The sequence below is a fragment of the Diabrotica virgifera genome, chromosome 10 (assembly GCF_917563875.1).
Source record: "Diabrotica virgifera virgifera chromosome 10, PGI_DIABVI_V3a".
Taxonomy (NCBI): Eukaryota; Metazoa; Arthropoda; class Insecta; order Coleoptera; family Chrysomelidae; genus Diabrotica; species Diabrotica virgifera.
The window spans coordinates 36,538,438-36,562,557 of NC_065452.1; the positions used below are offsets into that span (position 1 = coordinate 36,538,438).

The 24,120-nt window shown below is 32.8% G+C and overlaps 1 protein-coding gene across 1 annotated transcript in view; it reads left to right on the top strand.

The window, feature by feature from the left end:
* LOC114335311 (uncharacterized) overlaps positions 1-24,120 on the top strand; it is a 149,801-nt gene that overhangs the window by 105,170 nt on the left and 20,511 nt on the right. Inside the window, exons 9-10 of the mRNA XM_028285534.2 lie at positions 12,724-13,028; positions 14,854-15,036. Coding sequence (XP_028141335.1) covers positions 12,724-13,028; positions 14,854-15,036 — 488 coding nt within the window. The remainder of the gene's footprint in view (positions 1-12,723; positions 13,029-14,853; positions 15,037-24,120) is intronic.

The following is a 24,120-nucleotide window of genomic DNA, read 5'->3' on the forward strand; positions in this document are numbered from 1 at the left end:
AGGTTTTTGACAAACATGAACTCTCTTGGCAAAAATTAATCAGTTTATGTACATATGGCTCACCTTCAATGCTTGGTTTTCGCTCAGGCTATTTGCAATTAGTAATAGAGAAAAATGCTGATGTGATTGGGATACATTGTTTTATACATCGACAAGCCTTGGCAGCAAAAACCCTTCCAAATGAACTTATGGCTGTCTTAAAGTTGTGTATTAAAGTAGTGAAGTACATAAAACAAAACAGTGCGTTGAATACTCGACTGTTTAAAACTTTTTGTGAATATTTAGAAAGTGATCACAAAACACTGCTACTTCATACAGAAGTACGATGGCTCTCAAAAGGAAACATTTTGGCAAGATTATTTGACCTTTGAGTTGAAGTAATCACCTGGGAACATCAAAAGCAAAATGAGCTAAACATGGCCTTCAAAAAACATTGTACCCAAGTAATATTGGCTTATTTGTCAAACATCTTTGACTCGTTGAACAGCCTTAACCTAAAACTGCAGGGTGGAGACTCAAATATAGTAGTTACTCATTGTAATGGAGGCTTAGTTACTCAACTTTGGAGGCGTAAAATATCAACAAACCCCTGAAATTATTCAAAATTCTCTAAAGTAGAGCCAATCTCAGAAGAAACACGCTTCAATGATATTTATCAAGTTTGAAAGGATCAAGTTTGTAAATCCAAATATCAAACCATTTGGAGAGCCTAATTGAAGAGTTCCAGAAATACTTCCCAAACACTTGTGACAATTTTATTTACAGAATGTCAACTGATCCATTCCATGTCAACATAGACTCCCTGCATGAATCACTTCAAGAAGATGCTTTGCAAATAAATCCAAATGATTTTTTGCATGATTTCTCTGCCAAATACTTTGTTATAGTGGACAAACCTTCATTTTGGTTAAAATATTTCAAAGTGTATCTTAGTGTATCACGGGAAGGTCTTCATTTATATTTGCCTTTTTCAAGTAACTATTTGTGCGATTTTCAATACTTGTGGCAATTAAAACAAAGTATTGGAATAAACATGATGTTGCTAGTGACTTGTGCTGTGCACTTACTAAAACTCAGCCACGAATAGGCATACTAGTAAATAAAATGCAGGCACATCCATTTCACTAACCAACCTAATCTATTTTTCTTTTATTAATAATTTTTGTATTTTATGGAAACTGATATTGTTGTATCCTACGGCAGAATAAATAAATGTTTTGTTTTCAAGCTAATACTTATTTTTTTTGTTTTGTTCCTATTTAGGCGCATACAATTTATTGTAAGGGGGGGGGCGCGAGAAGCTTTCGTTTCAACAAAAGGGGCGTGGTACAAAAAAGTTTGGGAACCCCTGATATAATAAATAGTCCAGACGCGCGACAGCTCGACCGCCCGCCCTCTTATAAGCGCTGCATTAACAATTAAATAAGAATAGTTTAAAATAAAATAAGCCCAAAATACTCATCGGGAACGGATACAATAAGGTTTGAACTTTAATTAAGACACTTGGTAACATGAAAAATAATATTTTTTATTCGTGCTTTTGTGCCTTGAAAATCGCCATTTTTCGTTTTTTTTTTTTCAATTTTAAATTGCTTATGACTCGAAAACGATCAACTATAGAGAAAAATTACAGGATACCTTTTTTGTCCAGAATGGTCCAAAAAACCTAAAAAAAATTGTGCGGGCCAAAAATGTTGATTTTTGCAATTTGTTAAAATAAATTAAAAAAATTTGGACCACTATATTCGCGTGGGCGACTTCTTGAACCTTATTCTGGGGTGTCTCACGAATGTGATTATGCAAAAAAAGCTCATGGGAATATTTTTTCCAACGAACCCGCCGTTTTCGTCTTATCTATTTGTAATTTACATTGAATGATTTTTAAAAATCAATTTATATTTTAAACAACAATATTTTAAACAAATTTTTAAGTGATATTTTTTCGTAAACTGAAATCTTAATATCAAGCGCTGAAAAATTCAATGCACGAAAAAGACACTTTATGCATGTGTTTCACACAATCTTCTTTCTATGGTCCTATAGACCTGGGTTGATCTGTTTTGAGGTGGATGTGAGAGGTGTCATTCAGATTTTTGCAGAAAAAGTTGTTTAATAACTTCAGTAATAATAATTGACATATCCCCCCTCTCAAATCGCTCGGGAATATTAATAAAAAAAATTTAAATTTTAAAAAATTACTAAAACATTTTTTTTTTCTACTTTCTATCTTATAATTTCAAAACGATTCATTTTAGAGCAAAATTGTAGGAAAGGAAATAAAATAACGATTATTGAATTTTCTATGAGATACGGCTAGTTAAAAATGTTTTAGTTTATTAATCTCACAGCAAAATAGCAATAAATACAAAAAAAGGAAAAACAAAACTGTTTTATTCAACGTTTTCCAACCACTTAGATTGCACTTAGAACCTTCATAATTCGCCTAGAAAATTTTTAAAATATAGTAAATCAGTCCACCAAATTTCATTAAAATCGATTTAATATATTTCGCATAATAATTTTGCGATCTAAATTTTTCTTTTACATTGAAATTTTTTAAAATCTTGCACAACAAAAAATAGATCATATATATCGTGGGCGTACTAGGAAAATCCACTAATTATATTTTTGTCAATTTTGGCATTTCAATACCATTAAATCTACAAACATCAAAATGTTAAGAGGAAAAACCGTATATCTCCAAATTCGTCATCCACCGTGCTTAAATCGGTACATTCAATGACGAAGAAAATCAACTACATATATTTCTAAGTTTTCATGAATAAAATATTGTTTTTCCAAATATTTTTTATGTACATATTGTGCACACCCCCTGTGGCCGGGTAACATCCATCAAAATCGTACCCAGGTACCAAAACTTGAACAGCCAGTGTACCCGATTTTTAAGACGTAAGCAATAAGCTATAATAATGTTTAAATGCGTTTTTCTCAAAACTTTACTTTTGTGAGTTAGTGGATTTTCCCAGTACGCCCACGATATAGAAGTTTGCCAATTTTTTATATATAAAAAACACTCTCCCTTTACCTATAGTTTACCAAATCATGATTTACAAAGTTTATACATTGTAAATCATGATTCAGGAATGCTCCTCGTAACATTCAGCGTGCCTTGGTTTGTTTATTTCGAGTGCATTTTCATTGTGATTTTAGTATAGATGTAAACATTAGTTGACAGCGATGTTGTCGTCAGCAACGAACGAGATGGCTATTTCGTTCAGGTTTTGAATATTTTTGGACAACAGTTACTTGTATAATTGCGTAAATTATTCATTAATTTAATTAATACGATTATTTTTTCACTATCTATGTATTCAGTGACTACAATAATTTATAAACTATACAATAAAAACTAATAATCCAGAAAAGAGAAAAAGTGATCAAATGATTTTAATAATATACTGTTACTATGGAACGAGTAGATAAATTTTGAACACCTTTAACAACTAAAATTGTTGCGTTGTTGACATTCACTGCATGTCTTATTGAAATTTAGTATAATATCTACGCGGAAACGCATAATTTTTAAACCAGTATTTAGTAGGAACTTTGTTGAATCATCGCATTTCTAAAATCCTGATATTCTGGTTTTACATTCAATGTTGATTTTAGAAAACAAATTCTACCTCATATCATCATTTAGTCTTTAATTCATGTAGACAATCAACACCATGCGTATACATACGTCATAAAAATGACGTTATAAATGATGTTTAACACAAACTTTCTTCCTTTGTATTTTAAAAGCTGTCAGATTGATATAATATGTTATGGTATTATTTTCCAGTTACATGATTTGCATATGAAATTCACTGAATATTTAGATATTTCTGGTGTCGTTATAGATCCCCGGATCGGAGCAATTTTTTAGAAACAAGAAATACCACTAGAGATTTATAAAAAATGCGGATTTTCCAACGGTTTAAATAAAACTCGTTTAAAAAAAACAACAAACTTTGTGGTGCAGTCTACCGCTCCTTTCACACACTAATAATTTGAACGTTCGGTGGTTTTGACGTACGGTTGTTTTGACGTACGTTCAGAATTTATTGTCCTTTCACACACTAAGAATTCGAGTTGTACGAAAGTATTTTGCTGGGTTGTTTGGTATATTATTTTTATTTACACTTTGTGGCTAAAGTAGGTGCATAATACGATGTCTGATATTGATAGTGAAATATTAAATGCTACTTTCTATCTCTGCTGTATATTGTTTATCTTAGAAACTGCTTGTTTAATTCGTAAACCTCTACATGTCTTTCCACCAAGACCTAATCATGACTATTTCAGGAGAAATTCTACCTTTGTCGTCTATTTACCGACCCCGTCATCTGAGTTAGTAAAGAAATCTATATTATATACCGCAAAAAAACTTTACAGCTATCTTCCTCTACAACTTAGATCTGCATCATCTTTCCCCAAATTCCGTAAAATGACAAAAGCCTACCTATCTGAAAGATCATATTATTCAGTAGAAGATTTTCTTAATCAATAACTAAGAAATTACAGTACCCTTTGCACTAGTAGTATTTTTATTATTATTTTTAGCTACAGTTGGGTATCACATGCAGCAGCTTAACTTTTAAACTTATTAGTTACTATGCAATTGTAACTATGGATGTAATAACTCGGCTCTAAATTTCGAAATTTCGAGCCGAGCTCGATAGGTATAAAAGCTCGGCTTGAATTTCGAGCTGCAAGTTGAGATCATGGCTCGTGTCGGCTCGGCTGGTGGCTCGTGTGGACTCGGCTGGTGGCTCGTTCAATCCGAGCCTAGCCGAGCTCGAAATATAATAATAAATGTAAAATGTAACATTCGTAGTAATTTACGGACACACTGTATATAGAAAATACATATTTGTAGTCTGAATTACTTATTCCCAAACAAAAGCATCAGTCGCAGCAGAAATAAATGAATTAGAAAAGGCATTTAAGCATCAGCTAAAATATTGACAAGCTCGTTAAGGAAAGCTCGGCTCGTTTCGAATTCAGCTCGACTGGCTCTAAGCTCGGCTCGCAAGAAACAAACCGGTTGGCTCGAGGCTCGACTAAGCTCGAGCTTGTGACCATCCCTAGTTGACTTTCATTTAAAGTAAATTTCTCTGTAATGATTTCAGAGGAATCTACTATATTCATGAAAGTGATTCCCAAATTCTTTTTAATCACAGTTTTTGTAAATTCGACGTATTACAGACTGACTTTATTTCTCCGTATTTTCTCAGTACGATTCATCATCTTTTTTGCCTGGATAATCATTTGTGGATCCTGGCCTTCTCTAAGATTTGTCACGATTCTGTTCGGTTTCTGGCGCTCTGTTGACATTTTATGATTTATAATATAGCCCAGAGTAATAAGGATTTTCTCGGGGCACTCAAAGATCCAGGTAGCTGACTACTTTTTTAGTTATTTTAGACCTATAGGAAGAAAACCTACCTGTTTCCTGCCTAGAGTTCGCGTCCGTTTTTTAATTATTAACAATTTAGTGCAAAATTCGCGATTTTTTCGATTTTTTGCACTCCATTGAAAAGCTAAATAGTTGATATAAAATTACAAAATTCAGTTTTTTAGAACATTGAAAAACCTTCAAAGTGCCGATTTTTGAAAGTTAAAAAGTAATTTGTTGCTACGCAAACTGCAAAATAAGTGAAAATCGTTATTTGTTAATAACTTTTACTAACACTACCTTAGAACTTTAGTGTTTTACCCAAAGTTGGGTATTGGCATACTTAACAAACCTTCAAAATTTGACACCGATCCATTAATTAGTTTAAGAGTTATTTGTTTATCCCAGAGACCTTTATTTTGCAATAAGATAGGACAGAAAATAATGAAGATAAGGCAATTTTGAGTATGCCAAATGAAAGTAGAAAAGTGATAGTATCAAAATGTATTAAAAAAAGATAAAAAAATAATTAATATAGTCAAAAATCCTAATGCCAAATTTTTGAAATTTTGTAGTTTATAAACATTTAGAATAACTTTAAAAATGTTGTCCGTAAAAACAATCTTTTTATATATTAGAAAAGATAGCATTTTAACACGAATTTTCAAATAAAAAAATTTAGCTTGGGTTCATTTGGGACAAAGTTAGCCATATGTTTTTTTTTAATTCACAGCTAATTTGTCTATAATAATTAGGGAATCTCATTAATGCCATCTTATAGAATGGGATTTGTATTTTTTCTTAAAAAATTTATTTGCACAAACATTGTACCTTCACAGCACCCTCTACGATTTTTCAAAAATGTAGTTTAAACGATTAGGTACTAAGGGTAACCTACAAATCCACCGAGTTAAAATATCGAAAAAGCAATTTCAAACGAATATAATTTTCTGTATCTCCGGATCAACTCAATGGATTTTGATCTTTCTTTTTTTAGTTTGTATGTAATTTCTACGTACACTACAAATATGCAATTTTTTTATAAATTTATTAATTAATAAACAGTCCAAATTGTTTAAACAATTCTTGAAAACATATTTTTTTTACAAAAATCTATTTTTTTAATCATAGTATCATTAATGATCATAGAAAAAGTTAAAGTACACTTTAATAAATAAATGATTTTTATTAGATAATTATTTATTAACATAATTTATTTATTAAAGTATACTTTAACTTTTTCTATGATTAATAACGATAGTATGATTAAAATCATGGATTTTTGGGAAAAAATTATTTTTTCAAAAAATTTTTTAAACAAATTAGACTGTTTAGTAATTAATAAATGTCTAAACAAATTGCATATTTGTAATGTACAGAAAAATTACATACAAATTAAAAAAACGATCGAAATATATTCAGTAGATCCCGAGATATAGAAAATGATAGTAGTTTTAAGTTGCATTTTTTAGTTTTTGAACTCGTGCATTTGTCGGCTCCCAGCTCCCCCTTCACTTTCCACGACTAGCCACCAATTGAACTACATTTTTAAAAATTCGTGTAAAATGCCAGCTAATATGTAAAATGATTTTTTCTACGGACAATACTTTTAAAATTATTCTAAATGTTTATAAACTACAAAATTTCACAAATTTGGCATTAGGATTTTTGACTATATTAGATAAATTGTATATTTTTTTAGTACATTTGATAGCATCAGTTTTCTACTTTCATTTAGCATACGCAGAATTGCCATATCTTCATTATTTTCTGTCTTACGTTATTGCAAAATAAAGGTCTCTGTGATAAACAATTGAAGACCTTGGGACCAGAAGGGGCCATGCAACCAAACAATATTTTGGAGAAAACATCATTTTAAACTTATTTTCAAATCCTGAAATCCAATTTTTAAATTTTTCTTGGTAATAAGGCCCATAATCTTTTGGAAATATGATATTAAATACACAATAAAAGTAACACAAATGTTTATTTAACGGTTTTTGAGTTTCTGAACATTTTTTGAAAAAATATGAGGCTTATCCCCTTTTGTATAAAAAATTATATTCTAAAATATGAACATAAAATGCAACAATTAAATATTTCAGTTGGCAATATTTTCAATATTTGAAAAGTCGTCCAAATGTTCAATGTCTTCCAGTGGTTCATTATTCTTAGTATCTGGTAGAATCTGTTGGCAAGCACCAATTTCTGCCTACACTGTTTTTTGCAACCGCAATGTGCACCTAATTTTTTGGTTCTATTTTCTTCCCTTTTGTATTTATATACATATTCGTAAACTAGATTTTTTTTGTCTTTCGCTTAATTTTTTATGTCGTTGGGTATCCTTGTGTCATCATCTAGAAGGCGCCTTCTTTTCTGAAAAGTTTGTGGGGGTATATACCTATTCATTTTCTTACAATGAAGTAGGTATTTTACTAAAAAGGTATAAGCCACAAAAAACCTTTAGAGCAATCCTAATATTTTTAGGTTCGAAAAATATAACATAAGGGGACAAGCCACACAGTAAATAAACTTACTGTTCCTGAGTTTATATTTTCCCAATCTCTGCTACTTCCGGATACTGTATAGTCTTTGTCATCTTCGCTTTTATTTAAAAACAGATCTTGGTCACTGTGTTCAGAATCAAACTCAGAAAAGTCTATTTTCCGTTTACATGCACGGGAATGTTCCGCCGCCATGTTGATTACTACTGTGGCTTGTCTCCTTCTGTTGCAATATAAAGTAATGGTGACACAACGGGACTTAACTACAGCGGCGCCATCTATGAGAAAACTGCTGAAATTTTCTGTTTGAGACATTAATATGGTCTTAAAGTGTGTGATTTCTACTTTAACTCATTTTTCACGAAATTGTGGCTTGTCCCCTTCTGGTCCCAAGGTCTTCAATTAGAATAACTCTTAAACTAATTAATGGATCGGTCTCAACTTTTGAGGTTTTGTTAAGTACCCCAATATTAAACTTTAGATGAAACACTAAAGTTCTAAGGTAGTTTTAGTAAAAGTTAACAAATAACGATTTTCACTTATTTTGCAGTTTGCGTAGCAACAAATTAACTTTTTAACTTTCAAAAACCGGCACTTTGAAGGTTTTTTAATGTTCTAAAAAATTTAGTTTTGTAATTTTATGTCAACTATTTAGTTTTTGAATGGGGTGCAAAAAATCGAAAAAATCGCGATTTTTGCACTAAATTGTTAATAATTAAAAAGCGGACGCGAACTCTAGGTAGGAAAAAGGTAGGTTTTCTTCCTATAGGTCTACAATAACTAAATAAGTAGTCAGCTACCTGGATCTGTGAGCGTCCCGAACATGGTCTATTTCTAGCTTATTACCCTGGAGTAATATCTCTAGTCTCTTAGTCAGTCTCGGTCGGGTAATAACGAAAAAGTCAATCAACTAGCTAAATTAGGCACTTCAGGAAAATACCTATATCTATATCTATTAACATACAAATGTACACCAGAAGATATGGTGTCATCTCTTAAATTTATAATTATTAAAAATAAACGGCAAATACAATCTTACAAAAAGTGTAAAAATGACGTGGGCACTTTTTGCTCTATCTGTGACGGACTCATTAAAACAAGAGTCAAAAAATTTTGTTTGACAGCTCTACAAGAACTTTAAAATAGTTAGGTTAGTTGGTCACGAGTAGAGAGCAGCAGGCCTAGGCCTCTCCGATGATGACTCCAATAAGAGTCGAAAATCGTCAATTCAGAGTGCTGGATTGCGCTCCCTATTCTAAGTGAAAAATAAGATTGTTTTGCCTTCGCATTGCAACTGAATAAAAATGGTATACATTTTTCTTTTTATTTTATATTAGTATTACTCCTATAGAGTAACTAGGTCCATTTTCCGTTGGAACTTTACCAAGCTGCAGACGGGGGTTGTGAATTGCAGAGTGTAGAATTCCTTCCCTTTTGTCTTCACTGCAGCATCCATCTGACTTGCATATTGTAGAAGCCTTGGAGGTGTCACCAGGGAAATGGACCAATAAGTTTTCAATTTAAAAATCTTTTATGTAGTAATATTTTTAATATTTTTCAATATTATTAATGTTGCTATTAGGATTGAAAACTTAACCTCTCAATTACCAGATGACGCTAGTCACCTAATGCATACACGTCAGTTGCAGTGTGGGGATAAACTTTCATGGTTGGTCACTTCGAGTAGAGAGCAGCAGGCCTAGGCCTCTCCGATGATGACTCCACTAAGAGTCGAAAATCATCGATTCAGAGTGCTGGACTGCGCTTCCTATTCTAAGTGAAAAAAAAAATATAAAAAAAAATTTTTAGGAAACGCTTTTCTTTAGTTACGAGTGACTAAATTTAAAAATATTATAAAAAAATCAACTAAAAAGCAAAAAATAAAAAAAAAATTCAAACACATTCGTTAAAGAAAAGCGTGGGGCGAAAACCGTTTATTCGATGAAGATGCGCCCCATGCTTTTCTTTAACGAATGTGTTTCAATTTTTTTTTATTTTTTGCTTTTTAGTTGATTTTTTTATAATATTTTTAAATTTAATCACTCATAACTTAAGAAAAGCGTTTCCTAAAATTTTTTTTTATATTTTTTTATTTTTTACTTTTTAGTCTTACAGTTTTCAAACATTAAAATATATCAACATGTTTATTAAAATATATGTATAAAACATAAAATGATTAACAAACATGAAAATTAGTCGGAATCAGCAAAAAAATTTAATCTCTATTGTTTATTTATGAAGCATAATGTAAACAATTAACGTAAAAAGTGAAATTATGTATAGTTCATATAACTAGCTACAATCTCTAAAACTTTCAAGTTTCTTCATTGTAAAAACAAGGGAATTTAAGCATTTTTCATTAAAATCGTGTTTTTTTATTTAAACGATTAATAAACATAAAAAAAATTTATTGGCTATTCGTGTATTGTTCCTGCGAATGCATGTGTGCAAATTTTAATTCATTTTCATTGAAGAAAAGGCAGTCAAATTAACGGCTAAATATTTGACACAAACGATTGAACTAAAGAAAAGTGTTTAATAATAGGTTTGTTCCAACTAGCGGTCAAACCAGTTAGAAACTATCAGAGAAAAGTTGACCAGCGCGAGTAGAGGAGATAGCACCGATGACTGTAGTATGTTCTTGCACTGACCAACTGTTTGCTGACGATTTCTGACTAGTTTGACTGTTGGTTGGAACAGACCTAATAAATTACATACATTGTTTTTTTTGGCAAATAATTTAATAAAAAAATTATTTTTGGACACCCTGTATAAATAATTATATAGATTTTTATATTACTAAATAAATAATTGAATGACCTTTCGAATGAGCTATCGCATGTCCCCTATTCTCATTTAAAAAAATCATCGATTACGTCATCGCGCCCAGATGGATGACGTCACTAGTATGACATATATGTCAAAATATCGTAATTTAAAAATAAAAATCGACCTCTTTCGGGATTTTTCCTTAGAGTCGCCTTTTTACAAAATAACGAATTTATTCCTTTCATTTGCATCGTACTGTGTAAACAAATATATGAGTGTTCAAAATTTAAAACTTTATTGTTTATTTATGACGCATAACGTAAACAATTAACGTAAAAAGTGAAATTATGTATAGGTTATATCATTAGCTACAATCCGTAAAAGTTTCAAGTTTCTACATTGTAAAAAACAAGTGAATTTAGGCCTTTTTCCATTAAAATAGTTTTTTTTTATTTAAACAATTAATAAACATAAACAAAATTTTTTTGTTGTCTATTCGTGTATTGTTCCCGCGAATGCATATGTCTGCAAATTTTCATTCATTTGCATGGAAGAAAAGGTAGTCAAATTAACATCCAAAGAGTTGACGCAATCTATTGAACTAAATCAAAGCGTTTAATAAGATTGTTTTGCCTTCGCATTGCAACTGAATAAAAATGGTATACATTTTTATTTTTATCTTAAAATAGTTCTTCTTCACAATGGAAATATATTTCCATCTCTTCCTCTGACTCATTTTAATGAGCCAGAGGAAGAAAATTATGAAATCGTTAAAATGGTGCTTCAAGTTTTAAAATATGTAGAGTACGCCTGGCCAGTGATAGGGGATTTCAAACAAAATGGTTAGTTTTCTGGTACGAATGCAAGGCAGATACACTAAATATCCATGTTACCTTTGCTTATGGGATAGTAGAGCCATTGTAGTACACTATCAGCAGCACTCATGGTCACATTGGGGCGAGTTTCAAATGAGGAGCCCCATCATGCTTTAATGCCTCCAGTACACGTAAAATTGAGTCTCATGAAGCAGAGTGTAAAGGCTGTTCATAAAGATTCTGAGGCCTTTTAATTTTTAAAACAATTTTTCCGAAACTTCCTATGCTTGACAGCTTCAATGTCGTGAAACGCTTTCACCAAGATATAATAAACTTCGAACAATGGTATCAAGGAGAATATAATGAGAACATGATGGATAACTACGTTTGGGTGCTCCTACCAGACAGTCCTTGTCTAGACAAAAGAAATACCAAAACTGTTCATTTTTAATTTTTTTTATATTCTTACTTGTATTTATGGGTTTTATATAATTATGGTCTTTTATAATTTTAATAAAAATACACCACTGCAAGAAATTAACGCACCACCTTAAAAATGGGTTATTTTTTATGTCTCGCATTTCCTAAACCTGTTGTCCGGTTGAAGTGATTTTTAGTATGCTATAGCGTTATTTTTTAACAATATCGCTGTAATAACATTGTTGCTAGGCAGGTAAATGGTTATTGTATACCGGGTGTACCAATCAAACTGTGTTTTTTTTTAAAGTTCTCCACGCGCTGCGGAATATTCTAGCATTTATAAAATACTAAAATTAAAACCCAATTATAGCCTTAGGTTTTCTTAACATTTTGTTTTTCGATTCAACGCTTATGTTGGATAATAAAAAAGTTAGGTACTTTAATAATTAGTCATGTTCTTCATCAATAAGGGTGTTTCTACATAAGTGCGACAAACTTTAAGGGGGTAATTCTTCATGAAAAAATAATGACAGTTTGCTTTATAAACATATGTCCGCAAATACTTCGTTTCCTAGATACGGGATGTTTAAATTTTCCTTACAATCTGACGATTTATTTATTGCTCTAAAACCGGTTGAGATATGCTAATGAAGTTTGATGGGTTTTAAGAGGTAGTTATTGCGCATTTTTTGACGTATTTTTTGGCGTATAAGATATTTTCAGCTGTTTTTTTCTTTACTGGAATATAGTTTTTAGAGTTGTTTAAAATTTATTTTAATATACATGTAGGTTAATATTAATCATCATATTTCAGCTACTGAAGCTGTGCAATTCCAAAATACTCGCCCAAGTAGACCAAATAATGAAATTGATCAATCCAATAATGTACAGTTCCAACAGCCTCGTCCAAATAGACCAAGTGTTGAAAGTCAACGACCCGACAATGTACAATTCCAACAGAATCGCCCAAATAGACCAAATACTGAAAATGAACAGCCCAGCAATGTACAAGGTCTTAATTTGAATCCAAATCTGGACCCCGACTACTATCAACCTCCAGATGTAGAAATGGATGAGATTGCATATAGATTCAATCTGTTTGATATTGACTTATTATATGTAAGTATACTTTTCATTGTAAAATAGTATGTGTCCTTCAAGTCCATATCCGCGTCCGAGGTCGGCAATCATCATAGCTATTCGCATTTTAGAGACGGCTGCTCTGAAAAGTTCATTTGATGTACATCCATACCACTCTCTCAGGTTGCGCAGCCATGATATTCTGAGGCTCCCTATGCTTCTTTTTCGTTGAATCTTTCCCTGCATAATCAATTGGATCAAGTTGTATCTCTCTCCACGTGTAATATGTCCGAGATATTCCAATGTTCTTGTTTTGATGGTATTTAAGACTTCCATTTCTTTATTCATCTTTCTCAGAACCTCTGTTGGTGACTTGTTCTATCCATGATATTTTCAGAATTCTTCTATACACCCAAAACTCCAATGATTCCGGTGTTTTCATTGATGTCGCATACTTTCCTTGGGCGTCCTATACTTCTTCTGCCTAACGGTGACTTGTCCCTGGCTATTCTTACTATCCTTGATTCAGACGTCCTGCTTATGTGTTGATTTCACTCTTCTTTTCTGTTCTTTACCCAGTATTTATATTGTCTACCACACATATGCGTCTGATTTCCTCACTTCTTACCCTGTCCTGTAGTCCTTTTCCAGCAATTCTTAAGATCTTCATTTCGTTGGTCTCCAGATGTCTTTGTGTTTTGCTTGTATCTATATTAGTCTTGTTTCGCCCGTGTAAGTCATAACTGGTCTAATAACTGACTTATATATTCGGGCCTTTGTTTCCACTCTTAGGTGTTTGTTTTTCCAAATTGTGTCGTTTAGGCATTTATTTGGTCTTTTACCTCTTCTTCGATATTGTTGTTGGCTGATAGATTAATTTCCAGGTATTTGAAAGTCATTACTTGTTGTATAATTTGATTGTCTAACTACAATTTGCATCTTATTGGTTCTTTGGATATTACTAAGCTTTTTGTTTTTTCTGCTGATATTTTTATATTCATTTCTTTTGCGTTAATGTTGAATTCGTGCAGTAATCTTTGTAGGTCGTCTTCGCACTCTGCTACTAACACGGTGTCATCAGCGTAACACAGTATTTTCATCTCTCTATAGCCTATTTTGTACCCTCTATTTTTCTTTATTTGTTTTATTATTGCATACATAGTAGAGGGCTTAGTGAATCTCCTTGCCTGATTCCTCCGTTTGCTTCTATGGGTTCTGTTATAATTCCAATGACTTTCATTTCTATTTTATTTCTTACATATTGTTTTCTATCAATGGGAACTTCATTTACCTTTATTCCAGCTGTTTCACCCTCAAGATCTCTTCCGAGTAAGCATTAAAAAGAATTGGCGACAACACGCATCCCTGTCTCACCCTACGTCTGATGTCAATTTCCTCTGAGAACTGATCGTTAACACGTACTTTTGCCCGTTGCTTATATATAGTATGTCATTGTCAATCTTCTTTGATTTCAGGGCATGCATTAATTGTTCATGTCGTACTTTTGTTTTAGTATAGTCTGTAAAACACGCATATATCTTGATTGACGTCCAGGCACCGTTGTATTAGTATATTAAGTGAAAAAAGAGCTTCACGAGAGCTTCATATTGTGACTACACTGAACCAACTTTCGTTGGAATTTTTACATAGACGAATGGACGGAAAGTGACTGCATATTGTAGAGTCCCTTTCGTCTTCTTTGTTCGTCGTCTGCCTGCCTTGTAAATTGCAGAAGGCAAATATTAAGGTCGTGTTTTCGGATCTGGGACTTCTCATTTCATAAATAAAACATTTGTAAAATAATTATTATCACTATCACTATTTATTTATTTTTAAATAAATTTATAAACAATATTTTTTTTAGTCCTTTTCTGATTTATCCACGAACGTATTAATATCTCCCGCTAGCATCAAAACGACATTAGCAATGATTTTAGAAGGAGCAGAAGGAACTTGTGCAGAAGAAATAAGTGAAGCACTGAGGATACCTGATATTAATCAAAAAGGTGTCAGAAGTGTTCTTGTAGAACTTCTAAATAATCTTAATGTAAGTATAACTTCTTTATATTAGTTTTGATTTAGATCAGCCTTCTTTCGAAGCCTCTTTGATAAGGGGTAGACCCCGAAACACGGTATCAGAGGATGGCAAGAGACTCGATTTGAATCAAAACGAAACCGTTTATTTTGTAAAAATGTATAAACATTTTCAATTTCTTTGCAATCCGAAAATGCAGCAGCATTATACTCTAGTTAAATCGGAGAGTGCAGGAAGAGTCTATACCGGTTTCGGAGGTCTTTTCCCCCTCATCAGTAGTCCCATACCGTCATCTCTCCGACTTCTCCAGGTATCATACTTTGGGCCCTTCCGAACTGCAAAGAAAGAAATGTCACGGATGAACTAGGGCCATCTAAAGTAAGTTATCAATCGAAGTAGCACAGAAAACGACAATAAATATCGTTCCCATACCACCAGATTGACAACAGGTGGAACTTTCTCTGGTTACCACCCCCTGTGATTTTCAAAAATTATAAATCATACGGGTGCCGAGACGAAATTAAGATGAGGGAATTTTAAATAACACATGTTTCATCTGCTCAGCGTGGTAAAAGTTCCAACGAGAAAGATTCCTTAGTAATCCACAAAAGAGTAAATGAATTAAAGATGTATAAACATTTTCAATTTCTTTGCAATCCGAAAATGCAGCAGCATTATACTCTAGTTAAATCGGAGAGTGCAGGAAGAGTCTATACTGGTTTCGGGGATTTTTTCCCGTCATCAGTAGTCCCATATCCTCTTCTCTCCAATTTAACCAGGTACTTCGCTTTGAACGTTCCGAATTGCAAAGAAAGAAATGCCGCGGATATCCTGCATGTTCGGATTGTAAAGAAATTGAAAATTTAATTTTCATTTTAAAATTAAATAAAATAAAATAAAATAAGTTAAATAAATTAAATGCAGTGTTCCTGACCAATCTTAAATTCCCACATTATTTGTTGTATCGTCTTGTGTCCTGTGTTTTGTTTTATTTTAATTTTGATGTGAATTTACTTATTTATTTATTGACGAATTTTAAAACACAATGTAGGTATACCCTCAAAATATAATTTATTACTATTCATTTCTTTTATCTGATTCAATAGTTTATTAATAGGTTTGTTCTAACATCAGTCATAGCACTGGTGACTGTATTATGTTTTCTCACTGACCAACTGTTTGTTGACGGTTTCTGACTAGTTTGACTGTTTGCTAGAACAAACCTATTATTTCTTCACTGCTTATATCATTCAAACATAGTCTCAATTGACAATCAATTACTTTCAACTGAATCTTTAATTTCTATCTTTCTTTCTTTCTACTCTAATTCTCTACCCTTTAATTTATATCTCAGTTTCATGTACCTACATTGTTGTCTATCAATTCACATTTATTACTGTTTTTATTGTATGACAGCTAATTTAATATTTTAGCTACAACTTTTAAGCTTTCTGATTGGTAATCCCTTGTACGACCACTACTCCTTTCATTAAAAACATCAAGAAGTACTGACCTTAACAATTTAGGTTACAGATGCACATCCACATCTAACGTACATATTACACATTCGACCCGTCTTGATCCAAATGTTGTCAATCTTACATTAACACATACACTAATAAATAGAAGTCTTTTAATAAATATAAATAAAAACAAAATCTCTTAATAAATAGAAATAAAAATCTTTAAAACCATTAAAACCATCACATTTAAAAAAATTATATATATGACATTCACTATAGTTTACTTCACAAACATAATAACAGGCACAGATTTGTTAGTTGTCTTTCAACAACTATCTCTTCATCCTCAAGAATTCCCAAATCCCATAAACTTGTTTACCTTTGCAACATTCTCCGTCTATTCCACCATATCCCGTTAGCATAACTTAAGCCAAAACATCATGTTAATGAATACTGGGGTAGTAGCTCCTTGTATCCGAATCATTTAGTGACTTGTAACCGTTGACCTGAAGATGCTCTACATACTTTAAAGAGCGAAACCGGTCGTCGGAAGTTACAATAAATGATTGAGAGTACGTCTGTCTTTTACTTCATTTATAATGAACTCTCACATGCAACCCATTCAACATTTTAAAATTCATTTACTCTTTTGTGGAGTACTAAGGAATCTTTCTCGTTGGAACGTTTACCACGTTGAGCAGATGGGACGTGAATTATTTAAAATTCATTCACCTTAATTTCGTCTCGGCACCCGTATAATATATAATTTTTGAAAATCACGGGGGGTAATAACCAGAGAAAGTTCCAAATGTTGTTAATCTGGTAATATAGGAACGATATTTATTGTCGTTTTCTGTGCTAATTGATTGATAACTTATTTTATTTCGTTTATTTTATTTTTACACTGTACCCAGTATACAAGTACAAAAATGATGACGATTCGGATAGACAAGCTGAGATGCATCGATGGAATATTTTTCCTAAGTGTCGTCCGTTTTATATTTATATATCTTGGCTAACAGCTTGCTTGAATCGTCGTCGATATTCATTTTTATTCATCTCATCGTTCCACGTTAGAGGTCAGCCTAACCGTACTCCGGTGTAAATATTTGAATATTTACACCATCTTCTCGGTGAGTCTTGATTCAGACCAGTCGTCTTGCGAAGCCTCTTCGATAAGTGGTAGACCCCGAAACACGGTGTCAGAGGATGGCAAGAGACTCGATTTGAATCAAAACGAAACCGTTTATTTTGTAAAAATGTATAAACACTTTCAATTTCTTTGCAATCCGAAAATGCAGCAGCATTATATTCTAGTTAAATCGGAGAGTCAGGAGGAGTCTATACCGGTTTCGGGGATTTTTCCCCTCATCAGTAGTCCCATATCCTCTTCTCTCCAATTTAACCAGGTACTTCGCTTTGTTTTATCCTAGAGTCATCTACCGAGAAACAAAATAAGTTATCAATCAAGTAGCACAGAAAACGACAATAAATATCGTTCCTATGCCAACAGAATGACAACAGGTGGAACTTTCTCTGGTTACTACCCCCGTGATTTTCAAAAATTATAAATCATACGGGTGCCGAGACGAAATTAAGATGGGGGAATTTTAAATAATCCACGTTCCATCTGCTCAACGTGGTAAAAGTTCCAACGCGAAAGATTCATTAGTACTCCACAAAAGAGTAAATGAATTAAAAATGTATAAACATTTTTAATTTCTTTGCAATCCGAAAATGCAGTAGCATTATACTCTAGTTAAATCGGAGAGTGCAAGAAGAGTCTATACCGGTTTCGGGGATTTTTCCCCTCATCAGTAGTCCCATATCCTCTTATCTCCAATTTAACCAGGTACTTCGCTTTGGGCCGTTCCGAATTGCAAAGAAAGAAATGCAGCGGATATCCTAGAAACATCTACCGAGAAACAAAATAAGTTATCAATCAAGTAGCACAGAAGACGACAATAAATATCGTTCCTATGCCAACAGAATGACAACAGGTGGAACTTTCTCTGGTTACTACCCCCGTGATTTTCAAAAATTATAAATCATACGGGTGCCGAGACGAAATTAAGATGGAGGAATTTTAAATAATCCACGTTCCATCTGCTCAGCGTGGTAAAAGTTCCAACGAGAATGATTCATTAGTACTCCACAAAAGAGTAAATGAATTAAAAATGTATAAACATTTTTAATTTCTTTGCAATCCGAAAATGCAGCAACATTATACTCTAGTTAAATCGGAGAGTGCAAGAAGAGTCTATACCGGTTTCGGGGATTTTTTCCCCTTATCAGTAGTCCCATATCCTCTTCTGTCCAATTTAACCAGGTATTTCGCTTTGGGCCGTTCCGAATTGCAAAGAAAGAAATGCCTCGGATATCCTGCATTTACGGATTGCAAAGAAATTAAAAATGTTTATACATTTTAAAATTAATTTAAATAAAATAAAATAAATTAAATAAATTAAATGCAGTGCTCCTGACCAATCTTAAATTCCCACATTATTTGTTGTATCGTCTTGTGTCCTGTGTTTTGTTTTATTTTAATTTTGATGTGAATCTACTTATTTATTTATTGACGAATTTTAAAATACAATGTAGGTATACCCCCAAAATATAATTTATTACTATTCATTTCTTTTATCTGATTCAATAGTTTATTAATATTTCTTCACTGCTTATATCATTCAAACATAGTCTCAATTTACAATCAATTACTTTCAACTGAATTTTTAATTTCTATCTTTCTTTCTTTCTACTCTAATTCTCCACCCTTTAATTTATATCTCAGTTTCATGTACCTACATTGTTGTCTATCAATTCACATTTATTACTGTTTTTATTATATGACTGCTAATTTAATATTTTAGCTACAACTTTTAAGCTTTCTGATTGGTAATCCCTTGTACGACCACTACTCCTTTCATTAGAAACATCAAGAAGTACTGACCTTAACAATTTAGGTTACAGCTGCACATCCACATCTAACATACATATTACACATTCGACCCGTCTTGATTCAAACGTTGTTAATCTTACACTAAAACATACACTAATAAATAGAAGTCTTTTAATAAATAAAAACAAAATCTCTTAATAAATAGAAATAAAAATCTTTAAAACCATTAAAACCATCACATTTTAAAAAATTATATATATGACATTCACTATAGTTTACTTCACAAACATAATAACAGGCACATATTTGTTGGTTGTCTTTCAACAACTATCTCTTCACCGTCAAGAATTCCCAAATCCCATAAACTTGTTTACCTTTGCAACATTCTCCGTCTATTCCACCATATCCCGTTAGCATAACTTAAGCCAAAACATCATGTTAATGAATACTGAGGTAGTAGCTCCTTGTATCCGAATCATTTAGTGACTTGTAACCGTTGACCTGAAGATGCTCTACATACTTTAAAGAGCGAAACCGGTCGTCGGAAGTTACAATAAATGATTGAGAGTACATCTGTCTTTTACTTCATTTATATTGAACTCTCACATGCAACCCATTCAACATTTTAAAATTCATTTACTCTTTTGTGGAGTACTAAGGAATCTTTCTCGTTGGAACTTTTACCACGCTGAGCAGATGGGACGTAAATTATTTAAAATTCCCTCATCTTAATTTGGTCTCGGCACCCGTATGATTTATATATTTTGAAAATCACGGGGGTAGTAACCAGAGAAAGTTCCACCTGTTGTCAATCTGGTGGTATGGGAACGATATTTATTGTCGTTTTCTGTGCTACTTGATTGATAACTTATTTTATTTCGTTTATTTTGTTTTTACACTGTACCCAGTATACACGTACAAAAATGATGACGATTCGGATAGGCAAGCTGAGATGCATCGCAGGAATATTTTTCCTAAGTTTCGTCCGTTTGATATTTATTTGTCTGGGCTAACAGCTTGCTGGAACCGTCGTCGACATTCATTTTTATCTATTTCATCGTTCCCCGTTAGAGGTCAGTCTAACCATACTCCGGTGTAAATATGTGAATATTTACACCATCTTCTCGGTGAGTTTTGATTCAGATCAGTCTTCTTGCGAAACCTCTTTGATAAAGGGTAGACCCCGAAACACGGTGTCAGAGGGCAAGAGACTCGATTTAAATCAAAACGAAACCGTTTATTTTGTTTATACACTGTATTTACCCAGTATACAAGTACATAAATGATGACGATTCGGATAGGCAAGCTGAGATGCATCGATAGAATATTTTTCGATTATTTATTGATGCATCGGGTCCAAAACATGAAGCAATGCGGTTACCAAACGTTTCCTTCAATAAATCAATTGTGGCCCGAACTATGTGACATGTTGCGCCGTTTTCTCGAAATCACAGATCCGGCATATTATCGTTGTTCAATTGAATAATGAAAAAATCAGTAATCATGGGTCTATAGCGCTCATCATTGACTGTAACGTTCTGGCCAGCATCGTTTTTGAAGAAGTACGGACCAATGATTCCACCCGCTCATAAAGCACACCAAACAGTGAGTTTTTCTGGATGTAATGATGTCTCAACACACACTTGAGGATTATATTTACTCCAAGTACGGCAGTTTTGTTTATTCACGTAACCATTTAACCAAAAGAGAGCTTTATCGCTGAACAAAATTCACTTATGAAAATCAGGATCAACGGCAATCTCTTATGGCCCATTCACCACATCTACGCCTTGCTAGGTGATCGTGTAGTTTCAATTCTTGCACGAATTGGAATTTTTAAGCACGCAAACCAAGATCTTCCCGCAAAATCTTTCATAAAGTGGATGGACACATATATCCAACTGCTGTGCACGATGGCAGATAGACTGATTCGGGTCTTTCTCTATGCTAAGCTCAACAGCAGCAACAACTTCTTCTGTATGCACTGTAGGACATCTCTGTAGATGCGTATTATCATTTAGATTAAACGTGGTGAAAAAACGTTCCATGGTTAATCAAATTAACTGCTCTGATGGATCATTATGTTGCCCATAAAATGGACATAGTGCGTGATACGTATTTCGAAGAGAACCATGATTTTCAAAATAAATTTGCACAATTTGGAAGCGTTGTTCAGTGTCAGTCTATTCATGTTGAAATGCCAAACCAAACTAAAAAGAAATCTAGTGAATTCTGTATATGGGACTTTTCTCTTTTCTTTAAGAGATGTCGCTGCAGCGTCATAATAGTGGATTTTAAACTATTTTTGAAATTTTACTTAAATAGGCAGTTTGGTTTTATTTTGATTCAGAGGTGTGCACGCAGCTCCACTGGGGATACCGTAAGGCAGAAACAGTTGTCTGGAGATTGTGTATCGCTTCTGAATCAAAAGAAAACATAAACTGTCTTTTCATAAAATGAAAGCAGAATGTGACTGCATATTGTTAGAGTCCTTTTCGCTTTCTTTATTCGTCGTCTCTTGTCGTATAAGTAATCGTAAAAGTCAGAGATTAAGGATGTTATCAGAAAGGGGTTCCAATAAGAAAAGTTTCAGATTTAAATAATTATTTAATATTTTAATTTTTATTTTAATAGTGAATTTTGTATCTGGGGCTTTTTTCTTTTATTTTAGAGATGTCGTTGCAGTGTCCTAATAGGGTATTTTTTAAACTATTCTTGAAATTTTATTTTAATAGACAGTTTGGTTTCGTTTTGATTCAGAGGTGTGCACTAGAGTGCATCGAAAAAATAAAAGTTGGAAATATTATATCTAATAGCGTGAAAAAGTTGTTAAGTGTTATTTTTCAGCATATTAGTATTTTTAATTTTTTTTCTAAGCGAATTTTCTGCCCCCCTCCCCACCCCATAACGACATTGAATTTTATTAAATATCTGATTTTTATGAAAATTTCAATTTATATTATTTTACACTACGCGGTTAATCTCGTGATTTGATAATCCGAGAGCTCGATACATCACATATTTGGAATAAAATGTGTGCTAACTCGATCTAAGATCAATGATTAATTAAAGAAAATTTAAAATGTTGTCAACTACAAATTTAAACGATATTTTAAAATTTTATTTGTTTTTTCAGTCTCCCCAACCCCTTTGAAATGCCCCTCTTCGTGAGTCCGTGCGTGTAATTTTCACTTATGTTGGGTGCGATGCCTTACTTTGTTATTATTGTTGTTTGTAAATTAAAGATTTTTAAAATAGATAAACCAGGACCATGGGGAATAAAATCAAGATGTGTTGTGAACCGCCCCATTTTTGGGCAACCGCCAAATATACCTGAAAATGTTTTACTGAATTACAAACAAGCGATGAAGTTTTGTGGTTGCAAGAGGATAAAAAACTTAGCAAGAAAGAGCCAGAATTTTCTGGTATTGCCGAACAGGTTGCAATTAAATTGGAGGAAATATGGAAAAGGCTCTAATTCCAATAATTTAACATAGAATTATTCTACAAGAATTATTCAGCTTTTAAAAGCCTATCATGACAAATATATGAAACTTATGAAACCATTTAAGAGCAGGCAAAACAGTGAATTTTACAAAAATAAAAATTAACTGCTTTAAGAACAAAAGTAAAAATACATGTTTCGATCTTGCAGCATGCAAATGTGACACTCTGATTAATTGTTTTTGTAGCAATTATCAAAAAGTGCTTCTGGATGAGCGCGAATTTCTATTAAATCAAAGAGATCCCAGAAAAATGGTGAAAAGCTCGATTGATAGAGAAAACAAAAACAAATATAATCAGAGAGAACAACGGTAAAAGAAGAAAGTTACCGACGCAAAGACAAAAATTTAGCTCAAGTAAAAAACAGTACCGAGTTTTATGGTCAATCGATCGTGGAAGAACACATAACACTTGTGCATGAGCCAGGGTGCAAGTATTTCGGATATGGGTATCCTCTGTCTGGTATACCAGAAAGTATCAAATCCAGCTATTGCATGTGACGAAACTCGTCACATGTACTAGTCGTAAATACTAGAGTTAAGGGTGATGTAATACGCCTATTAGAAGAACATCTCAAAAAACCGTTTCAGTGGTTTGTATGTCTGCGACATTCAAATGATCTACCCCTTGGACATCAAAAGAAGTTTGCCAGTGACCAAATCAAAAAACGTGAGGGTCTTCAAACTTTCTCCTATAAAAATTTTGATTCAAATGACTACTTCGAGTTAATTAACTAACAAGAATATCACCTTACAGAACCACCTATATTCTCTAGATTTTCGAGTGACAATCTGCAAGATTTTATTAAGAATCCTAATTTAGACCATTTTAACATTGAGATTGAGAAATATCACTGCCACAAACAATGTGTAGAACGATGTGCCAAGCTTGTCACACAAGCTTCTCTAGCAGTTTGTGGAGCGTATTCGAGGTATGGATTTATAAAAACTCGAATTGATTAAAGAAAAACTATTCCTCACTTTAATGCTAAATCGGAAGACATCTTCAAATAGAATGCTTTTACCATATTTTTTTTGTAATATTTATATACCTAATTTTGTACTTTGCTTTATATTTATTTTAGTATTAAAAGCTTGGGTGACGTCAGGGAGACGATAAGTTAGGCTATTTTGTTATAAAAAAAATGTTTTAGTATACTTTTCTTAAGTAAAATTTTTAATTGCCTTGCGAAACCAGAAACTATTTTCCAATTTAAACCGAAAGGTATTA